Source organism: Plecotus auritus (genome assembly GCF_963455305.1).
Source record: "Plecotus auritus genome assembly, chromosome: 7".
NCBI lineage: Eukaryota > Metazoa > Chordata > Mammalia > Chiroptera > Vespertilionidae > Plecotus > Plecotus auritus.
In genome coordinates, this window is record NC_137774.1 from 19,644,184 (window position 1) to 19,660,532 (window position 16,349).

At 43.3% G+C, this 16,349-nt stretch overlaps 1 protein-coding gene across 4 annotated transcripts in view; it reads left to right on the forward strand.

Annotated features, from left to right (window-relative positions):
* The window catches only part of PECAM1 (platelet and endothelial cell adhesion molecule 1), a 66,821-nt gene that overhangs the window by 20,203 nt on the left and 30,269 nt on the right, over positions 1-16,349 (forward strand). For all 4 annotated transcript variants that reach the window (XM_080677189.1, XM_080677187.1, XM_080677186.1 and 1 more), the window contains 3 exons: positions 3,311-3,616; positions 10,398-10,673; positions 15,004-15,252. In XM_080677189.1, coding sequence (XP_080533315.1) covers positions 3,311-3,616; positions 10,398-10,673; positions 15,004-15,252 — 831 coding nt within the window. The remainder of the gene's footprint in view (positions 1-3,310; positions 3,617-10,397; positions 10,674-15,003; positions 15,253-16,349) is intronic.

Here is a 16,349-nt window from a genome sequence, read left to right on the forward strand (position 1 = left end):
TATGGGGAAGTAGTTTGCCGACCACTGATAAGATCACATAAGATGGAGAAGCAGATGGAGAAACGGGAGAGAAATCATTGTGGGAAATTTGGGTTCAGAGATATAGGCTTTAATTAATTAATTAATTAATTCATTCATTCATTCATTCCCTCAAGAAACAATTCCCAAGGCTGCAAGTCAGGAAATAACCAGTGCAAGACATGAACATGCATCAGGCAGGCCCCAGCTCCAGAGGCAGTTGCAGTCTGGTGGGGAAGGAAGACATTTACACAGATAATTACAGTCCAATAGCTATAAGATCTGAGTGCCTGGGGAGCACAAAGGCGGGAGGAAATAATTCTGCCTGTAGAACTTCGAGATGTCTTCCTGGAGGGAGGGACATTGGGTCCAGATCCAGAAGATCATGTAAGAGTTTGCTTGATGGTGAAGTGGGACAAGGGACAAGTGGTATCAGCGTGAAAGAGCAGAGGCTGAGAAAGAGGGGAGTATCCCAGCAAAATGCCCAACCTCTTGGGATCGTCATTTCCTGTCCCTAAAATAGAGATAACTACTTAACGACACGTACCCTTGAAGGATTATTTTGTTTTAAGGATTAAATGAATAGTGAATGAAGTGTGTTCAGTAACCAAGTGTTGAATGAATGAATGGTCCATCATGTATGAGGTACTGGGTCAGGCCATCCTTAGAAAAAAATAACCCTTACAGCAAACAGGAAGCAGGAAGAACCAGTGGGCAAGGGTCTGGTGGCATTTTCCTTTCATAAGTATGCAATCTTTTTTTTTTTTTTTAATAAGTATGCAATCTTGATCACTTTCTTTTCTTTTCCTTTATTTTTTTTAATTTTTAAAATTGATGTGCCCTGACCGGGAATCGAACCATGACCTCCTAGTTCATAGATAGATGCTCAACCACTGAGCAACACCAGCTGGCTCTGACCACTTTCTTGTCTGTCTTTGAGACTCACATGGGAGAACATGACAGTATCATCCTCTAGGCCAGTTCCTCCATAGGTGTCGGGCATCTCTTTGTGTCACCAGGGGCAACAGCCACAGAAATGCAAACCAGCCCTTCTTCATCTCCCCTGAAGATAGGGGAGGAAGCAACATATCTGGGCATTTACATTAGTGACGAGGAAAGAGTGATAGATCAAGAGTTTTGGAAATGTCTGTTGGAAAGCAATGTGCCAGCAGGCTTTAGAAAGTTAGGGTACTTTTTCTTAAAACTTGGATGATTGAATGGACAGAGTTAGTAAATTCAGCCCCATGCTTTCTGACAGCTGCTAACGCATTTCTGCATTTTTGTGCTTTTGTGATCAGGACAGTCATTCAAACTATCATTACTTCCAGTAATAAGAACTACCATTTATTAGGCTCTCATGAGATAAACGGTTATACCTCTGCAATAGCACTGGGAGAGAAGCATAGTTCTTCCCGTTTACAGGAATGTACCCTGGGGCTCAGAGAGGTTGAGTTTCGCACTTCATCAAAGGCAAAGCTAGAGTTAGAACCAAGATCTATTTGACACTAAAGTTGACCTCTAAGTCGTGATTATTATGATAGGTCTTCGAGGTAGACTAAAGGCAGTTGATCCATTCATTAAACATTTATTGAGTTTTTACTCTGAGCCAGGCCCAGCATCCAGCAGTGAGTAAGACATGGTCCCTTCCCGTGGGGAGCTCGGTGTGAAGCAGGGGAACACCTTCATAACAGCTGCACCTCAGGTAGCAGTAGTGGTATGAATACAGTCCAGGTCTTCTTCCCAAGCAGACAGGCCTCCATCTCCAAACTTGGTGGGTCCAAAAAAAAAAAAAGATCACTCAAGCCAGTTTTCTCAGTGGTTAGAGTGTTGGCCCATGGACTATAGGGGGCTGAAGGGTCATGCGTTCGATTATGGTCAAGGGTAGGTACCTGAGTTGCAGATTCAATCCCCAGCACTGGTCGGGGCACGTGCAGGAGGCAACCAATCGATGTGTCTCTCTCACGTCGATGTTTCTCTCTCTCTGTCTCTCCCCCTCCCTTCTATTCTCTCTAAAAATTAATGAAAAAGATATTCTTGGGTGAGGATTAACAAACAACAACAAAATTCATAAGGTTCATAAGTGACTGGGTGAGGTGGCACATCCAGGAAGAGTCAGGTTTAGGATGCAAGCAAGTCTGTTGGACTTCAAGATGAAGTTCATGACCACAAGACCATGGGGGCTGGACAGGACATCTAATCTCAGCCAGGTTCTCCCAGCTCCCCCTAATCTGACCTGGTTCACCACTTGATGTATCTTTCTCTCCACCCCTTTCTCTGTTCTAGACCCTCCACTCACACACCTCAGCCCGAGCAGTTGCCCATGTGTGTGTGTACCCTGAAATCCTGTTCTTAGCCCCCATCCCACAACATCTGCCCAAATAACACCCTTCCTCCAAGATTCCCCTCAGACCCTGTTCCTTTCTAGCATTTTCTCTGAACCCCCAGGCAAAGAGACCCTTCTCCTTTCCTGACTTCTCCATCACTCATTGTCTCTGCAGCACCCTCTGATGCTCAGTTATTTTCAGCTTTGCTTTTTAACTGGGAGGCCATGCACACTCCTCTTTCCCCAACCTCTGGCTTTGGAGTCAGACAGACCTGGAGCCGAATCTCAACTCTGGGGGCTTGATAACTATGAGCTTTTGGATGAGCCTTGAACTTCCCTTAGCTTCACCTTCTTCATCGTAAAATCACCTTCTTCATAGCTTTATCTTTCATGCTCACCCTGGAGGTTTATTATGAGAATTACATGGGGTTATGAATATAACAACAACCACAGTAATACTAATGAATACTGGCTGGGCTGTTTTGTTTTTAACTGTTTTCTTGGGGAGACTTGTTTTCCCAATGGGATTATAAATGTTGAAAGCACCAACCACATCTTCAACATATTTTGTACTTTTCAAAGTACCTGGTGTAGTGCTGGACACATACATGCTCAATAATTACTTGGTAGATAGCAATGGGTATTCTGGGAATAAAAAAAAAGAACTCTTACTATTTTAAAAAATATTTTTATTGATTTCAGAGAGGAAGGGAGAAGGAGAGAGAAACATCAATGATGAGAATCATTGATCGGCTGCCTCCTGCACACCCCACACTGGGGATCGAGCCCGCAACCTGGGCATGTGCCCTGATTGGGAATCAAACCGTGACCTCCTGGTTTATAGGTTGATACCCAACCACCGAGTCACACTGGCCAGGCAAGAAAAGAAGTCTTAGATGGGTCAACCACAATGACTCACTTGTGCCATTCAATCAAACTGATACTAATGGGCTTTCTCTTTCCCCAAAGGAGTGTCCAGTCCCAGAGTGACACTGGACAAGAAGGAGGCGATAGAGGGCGGGGTCGTGATCGTCAATTGTTCTGTCCCCAACGAAAAGGCACCAGTACATTTCACAGTTGAAAAAGTCGAACTAGAGGCAAAAGTTATCAAGCAAAAAAGAGAAAAAACTTCTCAGCACCAGAATTTTGTGACGCTGGACTTCACAGTGGAGGAACAGGACCGTGTGATCTATTTCCTCTGTCAAGCCAGCATCGTTTCTGGGAGACACGTGGAGACCTCTGAGACCACCAAGAGCGATCTGGTCACTGTGAGGGGTGAGAGTCCTGCTCTTTTTTTTTTCATTCTTTCTGGCTTGGTACGGGGAGAGAGAGCCCAGGATTGGAAAGGGGCTGGGGACTTCTGGCTGGGCTGCTGTTCTCAAGACTGTTCGTAATCACTTTAGGTCCATAGTTTTCAAACTTAAAAAAAATATTTTTATTGATTTTAGAGAGGAAGTGAGAGCTGGAAATACCAATGATGAGAGAGAATCATTGATCGGCTGCCTCCTGCAGGCCTCTCACTGGGGATTGATGTTGAAACCCGGGCATTTACCCTGACCGGGAATTGAACCATGACCTCCTGGCTCATAGGTGGACACTCAACCACTGAGCCATACCAGCCGGGCTCAAACTTTTTGACTGTGGCACAGTTTAACATATATATGTGTGTGTGTGTGTGTGTGTGTGTGTGTGTGTGTGTGTGTGTGTGGTGTGGAAAAAGTAGTTTTATAGTTGTGAGTGTGAAACATAGAGTTTATTCTTATATTACTCTTTCTTTCTTTACTTTTTATTATTATTATTTAATAAATCTTTATTGTTCAGATTATTACAATTGCTCCTCTTTTTTCCCCCCATAGTTCCCCTCCACCCGGTTCCCACCCCACCCTCTGCCCTTACCTCCCCCCACTGTCCTCATGCATAGGTGTACGATTTTTGTCCAGTCTCTTCCCGCACCCCCCACACCCCTTTCCCCCCGAGAATTGTCAGTCCACTCCCTCTCTATGCCCCTGATTCCATTATATTCACAAGTTTATTCTGTTCATCGGATTTTTTATTCACTTGATTTTTAGTTTCACTTGTTGATAGATATGTGTTTGTTGTTCATAATTTTTATCTTTACCTTTTTCTTCTTCTTCCTCTTCTTAAGGAATACCTTTCAGCATTTCATATAATACTGGTTTGGCGGTGATGAATTCCTTTAGCTTTTTCTTATCTGTGAAGCTCTTTATCTGACCTTCAATTCTGAATGATAGCTTTGCTGGGTAGAGTAATCTTGGTGGTAGGTCCTTGCTATTCATCACTTTGAATATTTCTTGCCACTCCCGTCTGGCCTGCATAGTTTCTGTTGAGAAATCCGCTGACAGTCCTATGGGTACTCCCTTGTAGGTAACTAACTGTTTTTCTCTTGCTGCTTTTAGTATTCTCTCTTTGTCTTTTGCTCTTGGCATTTTAATTATGATGTGTCTTGGTGTGGTCCTCTTTGGATTCCTTTTGTTTGGGGTTCTGTGGGCTTCCTGGACTTGTAAGTCTATTTCTTTCACCAGGTGGGGGACGTTTTCGGTCATTATTTCTTCAAATAGGTTTTCAGTATCTTGCTCTCTCTCTTCTTCTGGCACCCCCATAATTCTGATGTTGGTAGGCTTGAAGTTGTCCCAGAGGCTCCTTACACTATCTTCAACTTCTTGGATTCTTTTTTCATTTTGCTTTACCAATTGGGTGTTTTTTGCTTCTTTGTATTTCAAATCTTTGACTTGGTTCTTGCGATCCTCTAGTCTGCTGTTGGATCTCTGTATATTATTTTTTATTTCAGTCAGTGTATGCTTAATTTCTAGTTGGTCCTTTTTCATATCCTCGAAGGTCTCGCTAAATTTATTGGCCTTTTCTAGAAAATTCTTGAAAAACCTTACAACCGTGGTTTTGAACTCTATATCCAGTCATTTGTTTTCCTCCATTTCTTTCATTTGTGACCTGTTTCTTTGCGCATTTGGCTGCTTCCCTGAGTTGACAGAGTGGCTTTGTGTGCTAGGTGTCTTATAGGGCCCAGTGGCTCAGCCTCCCCAGTTACCTGAGGTGGACACTCTTAGTGCACCCCTTTGTGGGCTGTGTGCACAGTCTTCTTGTAGTTAAGCCTTGATTGTTGTTGGTATCACTGGGAGGAATTGACCTCCAGGCCAATTGGTTGTGAGGATCAGCTGTGTCTACACTGGGAGAACTTCTGTGCTGGAGACACCCTTATGAGACAAGACTTGCAAAAGCCTCTGTGCTCAGCTTGGATGGGGCAGAGTCTCAGGGCGGAGCAAACAGCAATGGCTTCCCGTCAGCCCTGCCCTAAGAGGCCCCTGGGTCTCAGTGTCCCATGGTTATCGTTACAAGCACCTCTGAGAGAAAGTCACCCTTGAGTTTCGCCCGCTGCCAGACAGTCCATTTTCTCCCCGAATGATTCTGGGTCCCCAGAGTCTCGCCCGGAACTGGAGTTCAGAGCAGTTGGGAGCTTTTGTCTCCCTCCCAATTGAGAAAGCCAGCTGTGTACTCAGTTGCCAGCCCTCTCTGCGCGCGTGCCTCTGTACCTCGCCTTCCGCAGCTCCTGTGAGTCTCAGTGTGCTTTTCTCTTTCCTTCTAGTTGTAGAATTTCCACTCAGCCAGCCATCCTGTGGTTCTGGATGATGTCTGTTTTGTCTTTTATTTTATTTTATTTTATTTATTTTTTTAAATATATATTTTATTGATATTTTACAGCGAGGAAGGGAGAGGGATAGAGAGCTAGAAACATCGATGAGAGAGAAACATCGATCAGCTGCCTCCTGCACACCTCCCACTGGGGATGTGCCCACAACCAAGGTACATGCCCTTGACCGGAATCGAACCCGGGACTCTTCAGTCCGCAGGCCGACGCTCTATCCACTGAGCCAAACCGGTTTCGGCTGTTTTGTCTTTTAGTTGTAGTTTTGAAATTGTTGTGCAAGGCAGCAGTTTAGGTGTTTACCTGTGCCGCCATCTTGGTTTCTCTCTGTATTTATTATTGTATTATTTTCCATATGAACAACTGTAAACCTGCTTTTGTCCCATGCAACAGACATACTTGCACTTAAAATTTGTATACTTTTGCAAGTATCCTATTATATATATGAGTTTCTCAAACAAAATTTCACACATGATACTTAACCTTCATATATAGTGCATTTTGCTCTTTTCTATTTCAGTTTTTTTAAACTCTAGCCAGGACTCACTGAAATAATGTGCTGTGTGACCTGCAGTTTGGAAACCACAGCTTTAAGCCAATCTGGGTCAGACATCAAGAAGTGAGGTTTGAGAAGATCAGGAGGGAAGGGGGGCCAGGTCCTCAGCCTTTGCCTCCCACATTGGATAAGGAGCTCCCCTCTTCTCCCCACACCCCACCAAGACGTTGGACCAATAGGAAGCAAATGAGGCGACCTGAGAATTGCTCTGGGGAGAGAAAGGTGACAGCAGAGGGAAGCCTGGGTGTGAGTGTCCAGGACAGGCAACCAGGGGAAGAGGCAGGGGAAGGCACATTCTCATGCAGATAGCCGCAAATATTTTCAAAGTAGGAGCCCTAAAGTTTGATAGATGACCCTCTGCTTTCAGCACCTGACCTCACCCCTGCCCATGTGTATGTATATATGTCTACATATATTACATAATAAGTATATTTATATGCATATATAAATATCATGTATATATAATATTCTTTTTAAAATAAGTTTTATTTATTTATTATTTTTTAAATATATTTTTATTGATTTCAGGGAGGAAGAGAGAGATAGAAACATCAATGATGAGAGAGAATCATCGATCAGCTGCCTCCTGCACAACCCCCACTGGGGATTGAGCCCACAACCCGGGCATGTGCCTTTGACCAGAATCAAACCCAGGACCCTTCAGTCCGAAGGCTGACGCTCTATCCACTGGGCCAAACCAGTTAGGGCTATAATATTCTTAGACTTCATGGTGTGGGTTAAATTTTCAGAAAATATGGTATGATATCTATAATAATAAAGGTGTGATATGCTAATTAGACTGGATGTTCTTCTGGATGACCTTCTGGACAAAGCCAGGGCTACGAGGGAAGCCTGGGTCTCAGGTGCCAGGGGGAAGCCGGTGCCGGCAGCCAGGGGAAGAAAGGCCTACTCTTGCATGAATTTTGTGCATCAGGCCTCTAGTAAAGTATAAAGAGCTCAGCCCTGGCCCATGTGGCTCAGTTGGTTGGGTAACGGTCCACGCATCAAAAGGTTGCTGGTTCAGTTCCTGGTTGGGGCACATGCCTGGGTTTCAAGCTGGATCCCTGGTGGGGGTGTGCAGGAGGCAGTTGGTAGATGTTCCGTTTTCACATTGATGTACAACTATCCAAGAAAACCACTTGTGTGGTCCTCTAGACTTATTCTGATTGTAGGTTCATGCCACAAAGTTTTTGTTTTTCTTTGTTTTTACAGAAAAATAGGACTTGTCAAACCATTTTATAACTTTTTCTTAACTTAATATGTTACGGATTTTTGTCCATATCAGGTAAGGTAGATCTACATCATTTTAATACAGCTTGGAATCCTATTGTAGGGATGTGCCATAATGTATTACCTTTTTCTATTGATGGACATTTAGGTATTTTCCCAGTTTTTGCTATTAAAACAATTTTGCAACAAACATACTTGCACTTAAAACGTGTGTATTTTTGCAAGTATTTTATTATTATTATTTATAGGGTTGACTCCTAATTGACTTTGTGATTCACACCTAAATTGTTGATTGAAATGTTTTGTGTGTTTTCAATATCGATAGATATTGCCAAAGTGCTCCTCCAAATGGTTGAGCATATCACCGTTCTTGTGATTTGTATTTCTTTGGTCTCCAGTGAGGTTGAATAGAGTCTTTATGTTTATTGGTCTATTACATTTGCCCCCATAAACTGCCTATGTGTATGCACTTTGCCCATTTTTACTGTTTTTTGTTGATTTACTTGAGCCCTTTATAAATTAAAGGAATTAGCTCTTTGGCACCATGCAAATATTTCCCCCAGTTTGTCATTACTTTTTAAATATATAATATGTTTTTATTGATTTTAGAGAGAGAAGAAGGGAGAAGGAAAGAGAGAGAGAGAGAGAGAGAGAGAGAGAGAGAGAGAGAGAGAAATATCAATCAGCTGCCTCCTGCACACCCCCCACTGGGAATGTAGCCCACAACCTGGGCATGTGCCCTGACCAGGAATCAAACTGGCAACCCTCTGGTGCACAGGGTGATGCCCAACCAACTGAGTCACACTGGCCAGGGCTGTCATTGGTTTTATTTTATGATTTTTAAAAAAGTTAATAAATTTTTATTTAAGGAATGTCACATGTTCTGAGTCCTTCCACTGCCTTAGTTTGAGTCTTAATCGTCTTAATCCCTTTTTTGCTCAATCCACTTGTCATTTCAGTCAATCCACAATTCTTTTAGTTGAACTTCTTTATATGATTTTTTCAATGCAAAAAATTTAATGTATAGTTAATCAAATGTATCCATCTTTCTTCCTTATGATATCTCAGTTTTGTGATTCACACCTAAAATTCCTCCATACTCCAAGATTATTAAAGAAAAACAATGCATTGATGTTTTCTCTTATTGTTTCTGTGGTTTAAATGTGTTATTTTTCCCCCCTGCATTTAGGTTTCTGGTGCATCTGGTGTTAATTTGAGCATAAGGAAAAACCCTTCAGTTATTATTGAGCTACCCCAAGGGGCACTTGCTGAGGGTCCTGAAAGATGCTCTCCCTTTTCTGACCTTTACTCAGGAAAAGACTATTTTTTTTAAATGTTAGCTTTCTTTTGTGAATTTAAATGGTTTTATAGTTAAAAAGTTAATGAATATGAAAATATTAAGCCACTCTACATTCACTTTTGGCATTTTAAAAAATATTTCTTATTGATTTTAGACAGGAAGGGAGGAGAGAGTGATAGCATCAATAATGAGAGAGAATCACTGATCAGCTGCCACTTGCATGCCCCCTACTGGAAATTGAGCCTACAACCCAGGCATGTGCCCTTGACCGGAATCAAATGCGGGACTCTTCAGTCCACAGGCTGATGCTCTATCCACTGAACCAAACCAGTGAGGGCCACTTTTGACATTTTTAACCATCATATCTGTACATACTCTTTATGCTCTGCTATTTTTTAGCAGGAGCGAAGGAAGGCCTAGCCCTGCTTCCCTTTCCGTCTCCTGGAGATTCCACACCCTGGTGTCCGACACGTATTTTATTAAGACGGTGTTTTCAAACTGTGAGCCATGAAATCAGTCAGTTACAACCAACATTTTATTTATTTTCTTTTAAAAAATATATATTTTATTGATTTTTTACAGAGAGGAAGGGAGAAGGATAGAGAGTTAAAAACATCAATGAGAGAGAAACATCGATCAGCTGCCCCCTGCACACTCCCTACTGGGTATGTGCCCGCAACCAAGGTACATGCCCTTGACCGGAATCGAACCTGGGACCCTTAAGTCTGCAGGCCAATGCTCTATCCACTGAGCCAAACCAGTTAGGGCACAACCAACATTTTAAATAAAGAAATAGAATACACTATTTTTGCATCTGGTTATTTAAATATTTATTTTCATGAAATAGCACCGCCTACACCATTGTCATTTTTGAAAGCTATGGACTGTTTACGCTGAAATCCCAGAGTTGTGTGAAACAGCGCGAGAGGAACCTAGATAATCCTTGCTGGGTGAGGGAAGAGTCTATTCTAATGACTCTATATTTCTGAGGTCATTTGAAGAAGGTCCTGCAGATTAGATTTAGAGAAGATGGTTTAGCCTTTGGGAAGCTCAAGAAAGGTAGAGAATCGCAGTTCAGAAAAAGGTTGAAGATGCAAGAATGAGCGAGAAGGGAGGGAGCCCCAGAGCAGCCTAGTCAAAGTTGTTTGAGAAGACAGGTTGAGTTTGTTTGCTTTTAATTAATAAGGAAAAATAGTGTTTGGCAACAGAAAGAGCAGAGAAGAGGAGGAAGTGCCCCTTTCCCTCACCCAGGCTTGAACCTGAGTCCAACCGGCTTGTCCTCTTCTTGTAGAATCCTTCTCCAATCCCCAGTTCTACGTCAACCCCGCGGGGATGATCATCGAAGGAGACCAGCTGCACATTAAGTGCACCATTCAGGTGACGCACATGGCCCAGGCATTTCCAGAAATCATCATCCAGAGGGACAAGACCATTGTGGGGCACAGCAAGCAGGGCAATGAGGCCACCTACTCAGTGATGGCCACAATGAAGGAGAACGGCAACTACACGTGCAAAGTGGAAACCAGCCAGATCTCCAAGGTCAGCAGCATCGTCGTCAACATCACAGGTAGGGGTGCTGCTGGAGGGTGTCAGCCTATTGCGGGCTCAAGAAGCGACTGTGCTGGAATCTGGGATGGCCAGTGACGCTGATATTTCTACTCCTGCTTGTCCGAATGAATGCACTCGGGCGGGGGTGTGCTCATGGGGAAAAACCAATGCAGAGCCAGTAAGCAGTTAGCTGTGGTGGTTGAGGGTGCAGATTCTGTGACCTCGGTGACTTACTGAGTGCCTCTTGGCCATAACTCAATGAGATAAGGGTAGTGACAGAGCTCACCGCTAGGACCCAGTGAATGTTAGTTAGTGTTTCTATTGTTAGAGCACATTTATCTTTCCTCTGTGCCAAGCACTGTGCTGGTGTACCAGACAGGCCCTATGACAGGGTCAGGTGTGAGAAAGCATTAGCAAACTCACAAATAATGGTAACAATTCCTCTTTGTTGAACACTGTGTGACTGGCTTGCATACTTTCTGATTTCATGGTTATAACAATGCTATGAGATCTGTGTCATGATTGCAGTTTTATGGATATGGAATCTAGAGTGTAAGCTGATTAGGGCAGGAACATTACCTATTTTATACAGTGCCTGGCACACAGTAGGAATTCAAAACTTATTTGTTGCATGAACACATGAATATAGGATGAAAGTGTCTCAGAAAACAGAGTCAGCATTTCTTTTCTTTTTCTTTCTGATATCATGAACAGATATTTATTTTATTCTCGAGAGTCAGCACTTCTTTGTTCCCGAGTGAAGGTGTTCATTCATTTCTTCATTTGTTCATTCATTTACTGAAAGCCTCCTGTGTGTTAAGCATTGAGTGTCGCAGCAACAGTCTCCCAGTATCATAGGTAGGCTGCCAACACCCCAACTAGGTGATTGGTATGTGTGCTGGGCCCTGCTGGTCTATAGTGTGTGCTAGCAATTTAGTTTATTGTTGATAATGACAAATATTTTGAGGCACATGATGTTTTTCATTGGATATGACATGTCTTATTTCATTAGAGAAAAGTATTCAATTCAGCATACATTGAGCACCTTCTGTTTTTCTGGGCAACCGGTTGGGGATAGAGAGCTGCCTAAAGTCAGGCTTTGCCCTTGAAGAATTCACAGACATAAATAGACCTTTAGAATGCAATGCAATGCAATGAGGAAGTAAATAAAGGCTTGGCCTGTTGCTGTGAGAGCAAGAGGGACCAAGTGGTGAACATATGGATTGTTTCACCAGGTAGAGAAGCAGCCTTCTCCCTTGGGCCAGGCTACTTTAGGAAAGCATACAGCATTGTTGGACCATAAGTTACTATTGTAGCTGATCACTCACATCCAGATGTCTGTGTCATGCGGGGCATATAAGTCATTTGGTGAATCAGTCTCTGTGGCACAGGAAAGCCAAGTGTTATGCTCGGTCTGTCTTTTCATGCCCTCAGCCTGCGTGCATGGTGAGCCTGAGCTCCCTCCTTTCCATGTGGCACTGACTCAGCCACCTCAGGACTGGCAGGCAGACGCCCCCATGTTCAAATTCTACCAAGCCTTTGGAAATGCTGCAAGCCCACTTAATGCATCTGGTTTTCCTTGTCCCTGTTACTATCAAACCTCACTGTAAATGGCTCTAAATAGTAATATTGGAGGCGCAAAATAATTTTGTGAACATAAAAATCATTGGATTTGGCATTTGTCTTTGGATAGAAAAAAGGTTTCTTCCACCCCCCACTGTCTATCTTTTCAGACCCAATCTGTCACCAAGTGCTGACAGGTCTGTCACTGTTGTCCTGTCTTTCTCAGCTCTGTAATCACATCCTAACACTGGCCTCACACCAGGGTTCTCCCTGAGCATCTCTGTCAGCCAGCTGCAGAAGAAGCCCTCGTAAGATGGCCCCTATTTGGCATAACTATTCCTGGGCTTCGACTCCTATAGGACCCCACTCTCTTACAAGCATCTCTCCCCACTCAGCCTATCCTTTCTCCTTGGCCACTGAAAAACTTCTGTTGTCCTAAAGAGCTAAGCCCCAAATCTCAATCCAGGCTCCCCCAGGCAGAGTCCCACAGTCACACCTCAGGTCCCATTGCCTTCTGTTCATATCTTGACGTCAACAGTCACTGCAAAGATTTAGCATCTGTCTTCACCACCCAGTGTGAGCTCTTGAACTACCAGGTCTGTGGGTTCAATTCATCCTAAATCATTGGTGCTTAGAACCTGGCACATTCTAGGAGCTCCATGAATATCCGTTCATGAGTGAATAAAAGACTGATCCTTAGTCCACGTCATGGCTCTGCCAGTCTGTTTCCATTATCTCCTTTATAAGTAGACTGTTCCCTAACATTTCCTTCCTAATTGTAAACCGCCTGCACCTGCCTCAGCAACATGGTTTCTATTTTTGACCTTTTTGTTTACATATTTTTAAATGTAAAGTCATTGCTGTGGGATTTTTTTTTTTTTATCTAAGTCACTTTTTCACATTTGTTTGGAATCTGCCCAAGAGATTGTAAGGCACTTCAGGATGTCAATTTCTTTGGTTTCTTTTCCCCGCTCCTAAACTAGAGCTCTGAAAACGCGCTAGGGTGAGGAGTCAACACCAACTATATGGAAGGAAGGAAGGGTGGCATGTGCCTTAATAAAATATCGATTAATTATTGGGGCACCACCTTACTTGAAGTTTTATTTTATTCCCTGTACAGGAAACTAGGAAGACACTGTGGACTAGATGGAAATCACTTCCATAATAATGATGATAACATCAATGATGACAATGTTGATTTGTACCCCCAAACCTGTACAGCAGGCAAATTTATAGGCAAAGGTAGAATTCGATTTCCTGATTCCTGGTTGCATTCTCAAAACTCAAACCCAAGAAGCTTTCCTAACAGGAACTTTGGGACTCAGTCCCTTTCTCAATATGCAGAGTCTCAAGAATTACTGACTCCTCACCCTCGCCGGTTTGGCTTAGTGAATAGACCGTTAGTCTGTGGACTGAAGGGTCCTGAGTTCAGTTCCAGTCAAGAGCATGTTTCGGTTACAGGCTCCTTCCCAGCCCGGGCCCTGGTCAGGGCATGTGCAGGAGGCAACCAATCCATGTGTTTCTCTCACATCGCTATTTCTTTCTGTCTTTCCCTTTCTCTTCCACTCTCTCTAAAAATCAATGGAAAAATATCCTTGAGTGAGGATTTGAGGAAAAAAAAAAAAAAAAGAATTACTGACTCCTTCGTTCTGCATCAAGGGTATAACCATGAAGTCAGGGTGCATTGGTTTACAATGCAAACTTTACATGAAGGAGCCAAGTCTTCACATTGGTTAAGTAGTTAATTAGTACTTTCCCTGTAGCTGAAAATAAAAGCACATTCTATAACTATGAAATATTGATGTATTTCAGGAAATATTTATATAAGGCAAAACTGGCCTTTAATAAAAAAAACTAGCGAGCAGAAGGGCCAATATTTAAAATAAATAAATAAATAAATAAATAAATAAATAAATAAATAAATAAGGCAAAACCTTTTAAAAGTCAACTTCCGTCTTTACTGCTGTTGCCATGCAATCTAAATGAGGGTACTAATAACACCTTAAAGTAGCATAGGATGTGTAGCTCACAGCTTGACCTCAAGAGGTATCACTCATTCATTCTACTCCCAGAGATCTCCCCACAACTCACATCTATGCCCTCCCCCTGACCCAGACTCTGCATGCTTCCCACTGCTGTGGGTTTGCAATCCACACGTCTTTGGGTGGTTTCCAAGGTCCTTCAAGATCCATAGGCCTCCTTTGGCCTCTTCTACTCCCACTATGTTCCAGGGCAACTGAACTTTCAGATGATTGAACCTTCTGCCAGGTCTTCCAGGTGCTGCTCCCTCTGCCTATGACCCTTTCCCTCTTTGCCTGGATGACTTCCTCCAAGCCTAGGTCCACTGGCCCCTCTATGGGCTCTGCTGCAAACACTGTGTTTGAGTCGCCCACCAGACGTCAGCACTTGGAAGTCAGGGACTGTTTCTTTCTTTCTATTGTCTCCCCAAGACCAACCGAGGTGCCCAGCACAGACATAGCTTGAAATAAATACTTATGGAATAAAATGTGTGAGTGAATGAACAAATAGGTAAATGCATGAATCATTACAAGTTGTAAAACTTTCCTAATCCATGTCTATGAAATAATTTGGATTAACAAGGGACGCAAACCTGCCAGTTCTTCAATTGCATAATTATCAGGTCCTTGAGAGGCAAAGGAAACCTTTTTGAAGGAAGTTGGGAGTTGGTTCTGCCAAAAGCAGCTGGGCCAGGGACTCTCTGTGAAGGGGTTTTGGGAGTGGTTCCCAGAAATGTCTCACTCCATCCCCACTCGCTGGTTTTTCAGAGCTATTTCCCAAACCCAAGCTGGAATCTTCCGCCACACATCTGGACCAGGGTGACCGCCTGAACCTGTGGTGCTCCATCCCAGGAGCACCTGCAGTCGACTTCGCCATCCAGAAGGGAGACGTGAATGTGTCACAGGCTCAAAATTTCACCAAGATAGCCTCAAAATGGGACAGTGGGAGCTACACCTGTGTCGCAGGCATGGGCAAGGTGATCAAAAAAAGCAACGAAGTCCTGATAACTGTGTGTGGTGAGTATGTCCTTGCTGGCTCAGAGTCCTGAGTGGGAAAAAGGGAAGTTGCCACCCTCTCCGGTCTGAAGGCAGATCAGACTGAGGCAGGATAAGAACTTGAGGGAAAGGGATATGAGTGAAATCGAGAGACTGGACAGAAGCAAGTGGTATTTCTGCTTAGAGTACAGGAGAGGGGCAATACAAAGGAAATATTGTTGGCAAAAAGCATTTTTATGGTTTTATGATGGCTGATGATGTGGCCTCTGAATTGTCAGGATTCTGGCTGCTGGAGCAGGCACCTACCCATAAGTTCAGGCAGTGAACACTGCTTAGTCAACATCCAACTTTAAGGTCGAAGCTTCAGTTTTTTGTTTTTTTTTATTTTATTGATTAAGGTATTACATATGTGTCCATACCCCCCCATTGCCCCCCGACCCCACTCCCATACATGCCCTCACCCCCCTGCTGTCTCTGTCCATTGGTTATGTTTATATGCATGCATACAAGTCTTTTGGTTGATCTCTCCCCCTTAGAAGCTCCAGTTTTTAATCCATATCCTGGCTGACCAGAAGGTCTAGGACTTCTGGTGGGCAGAATGTAGGTACTGGGACCACCTAGAGCTGCGTGTCTTAGACTTGATGAATGTGCAAAACCTGGTTACAATGCAGGTCAGGATGGGGGCAGATTCCACATCTCTTACTAGCACCTTGAGGATGCTGGCTCTGCTGGGCCCTGGGCCACACTTTGAGTAGAGGGGTTCTAAATGAACTCTGGTCAAGCTGTCACTATCACTGTCATTATTTAGCCATGGTCTTTCAATTTAACCTCTGGCTATGGTTTCTCCAACTAAGATCTTAGTCTGAATTGAACCAGTATTTCAGCCTACTGTCAATCCTCTAGTCATCTAACTCGAAAGGAAATAATGCAAGACACAAATGTGGGTCATTCCATTTTAGTTCTTTTTGTTGTTCTTTGGAGGAGGTCATTTCTTTATAGAAGCTTTATGAATAAGCTAACTTTTAAGTAATGACCTAGTAGGATTCTAGTTTTGAAAGCATGCAATTTCCAATCAGGAGAGGCTGAGGCACTGAGAATTTGTTTGAAAAGATATTCTG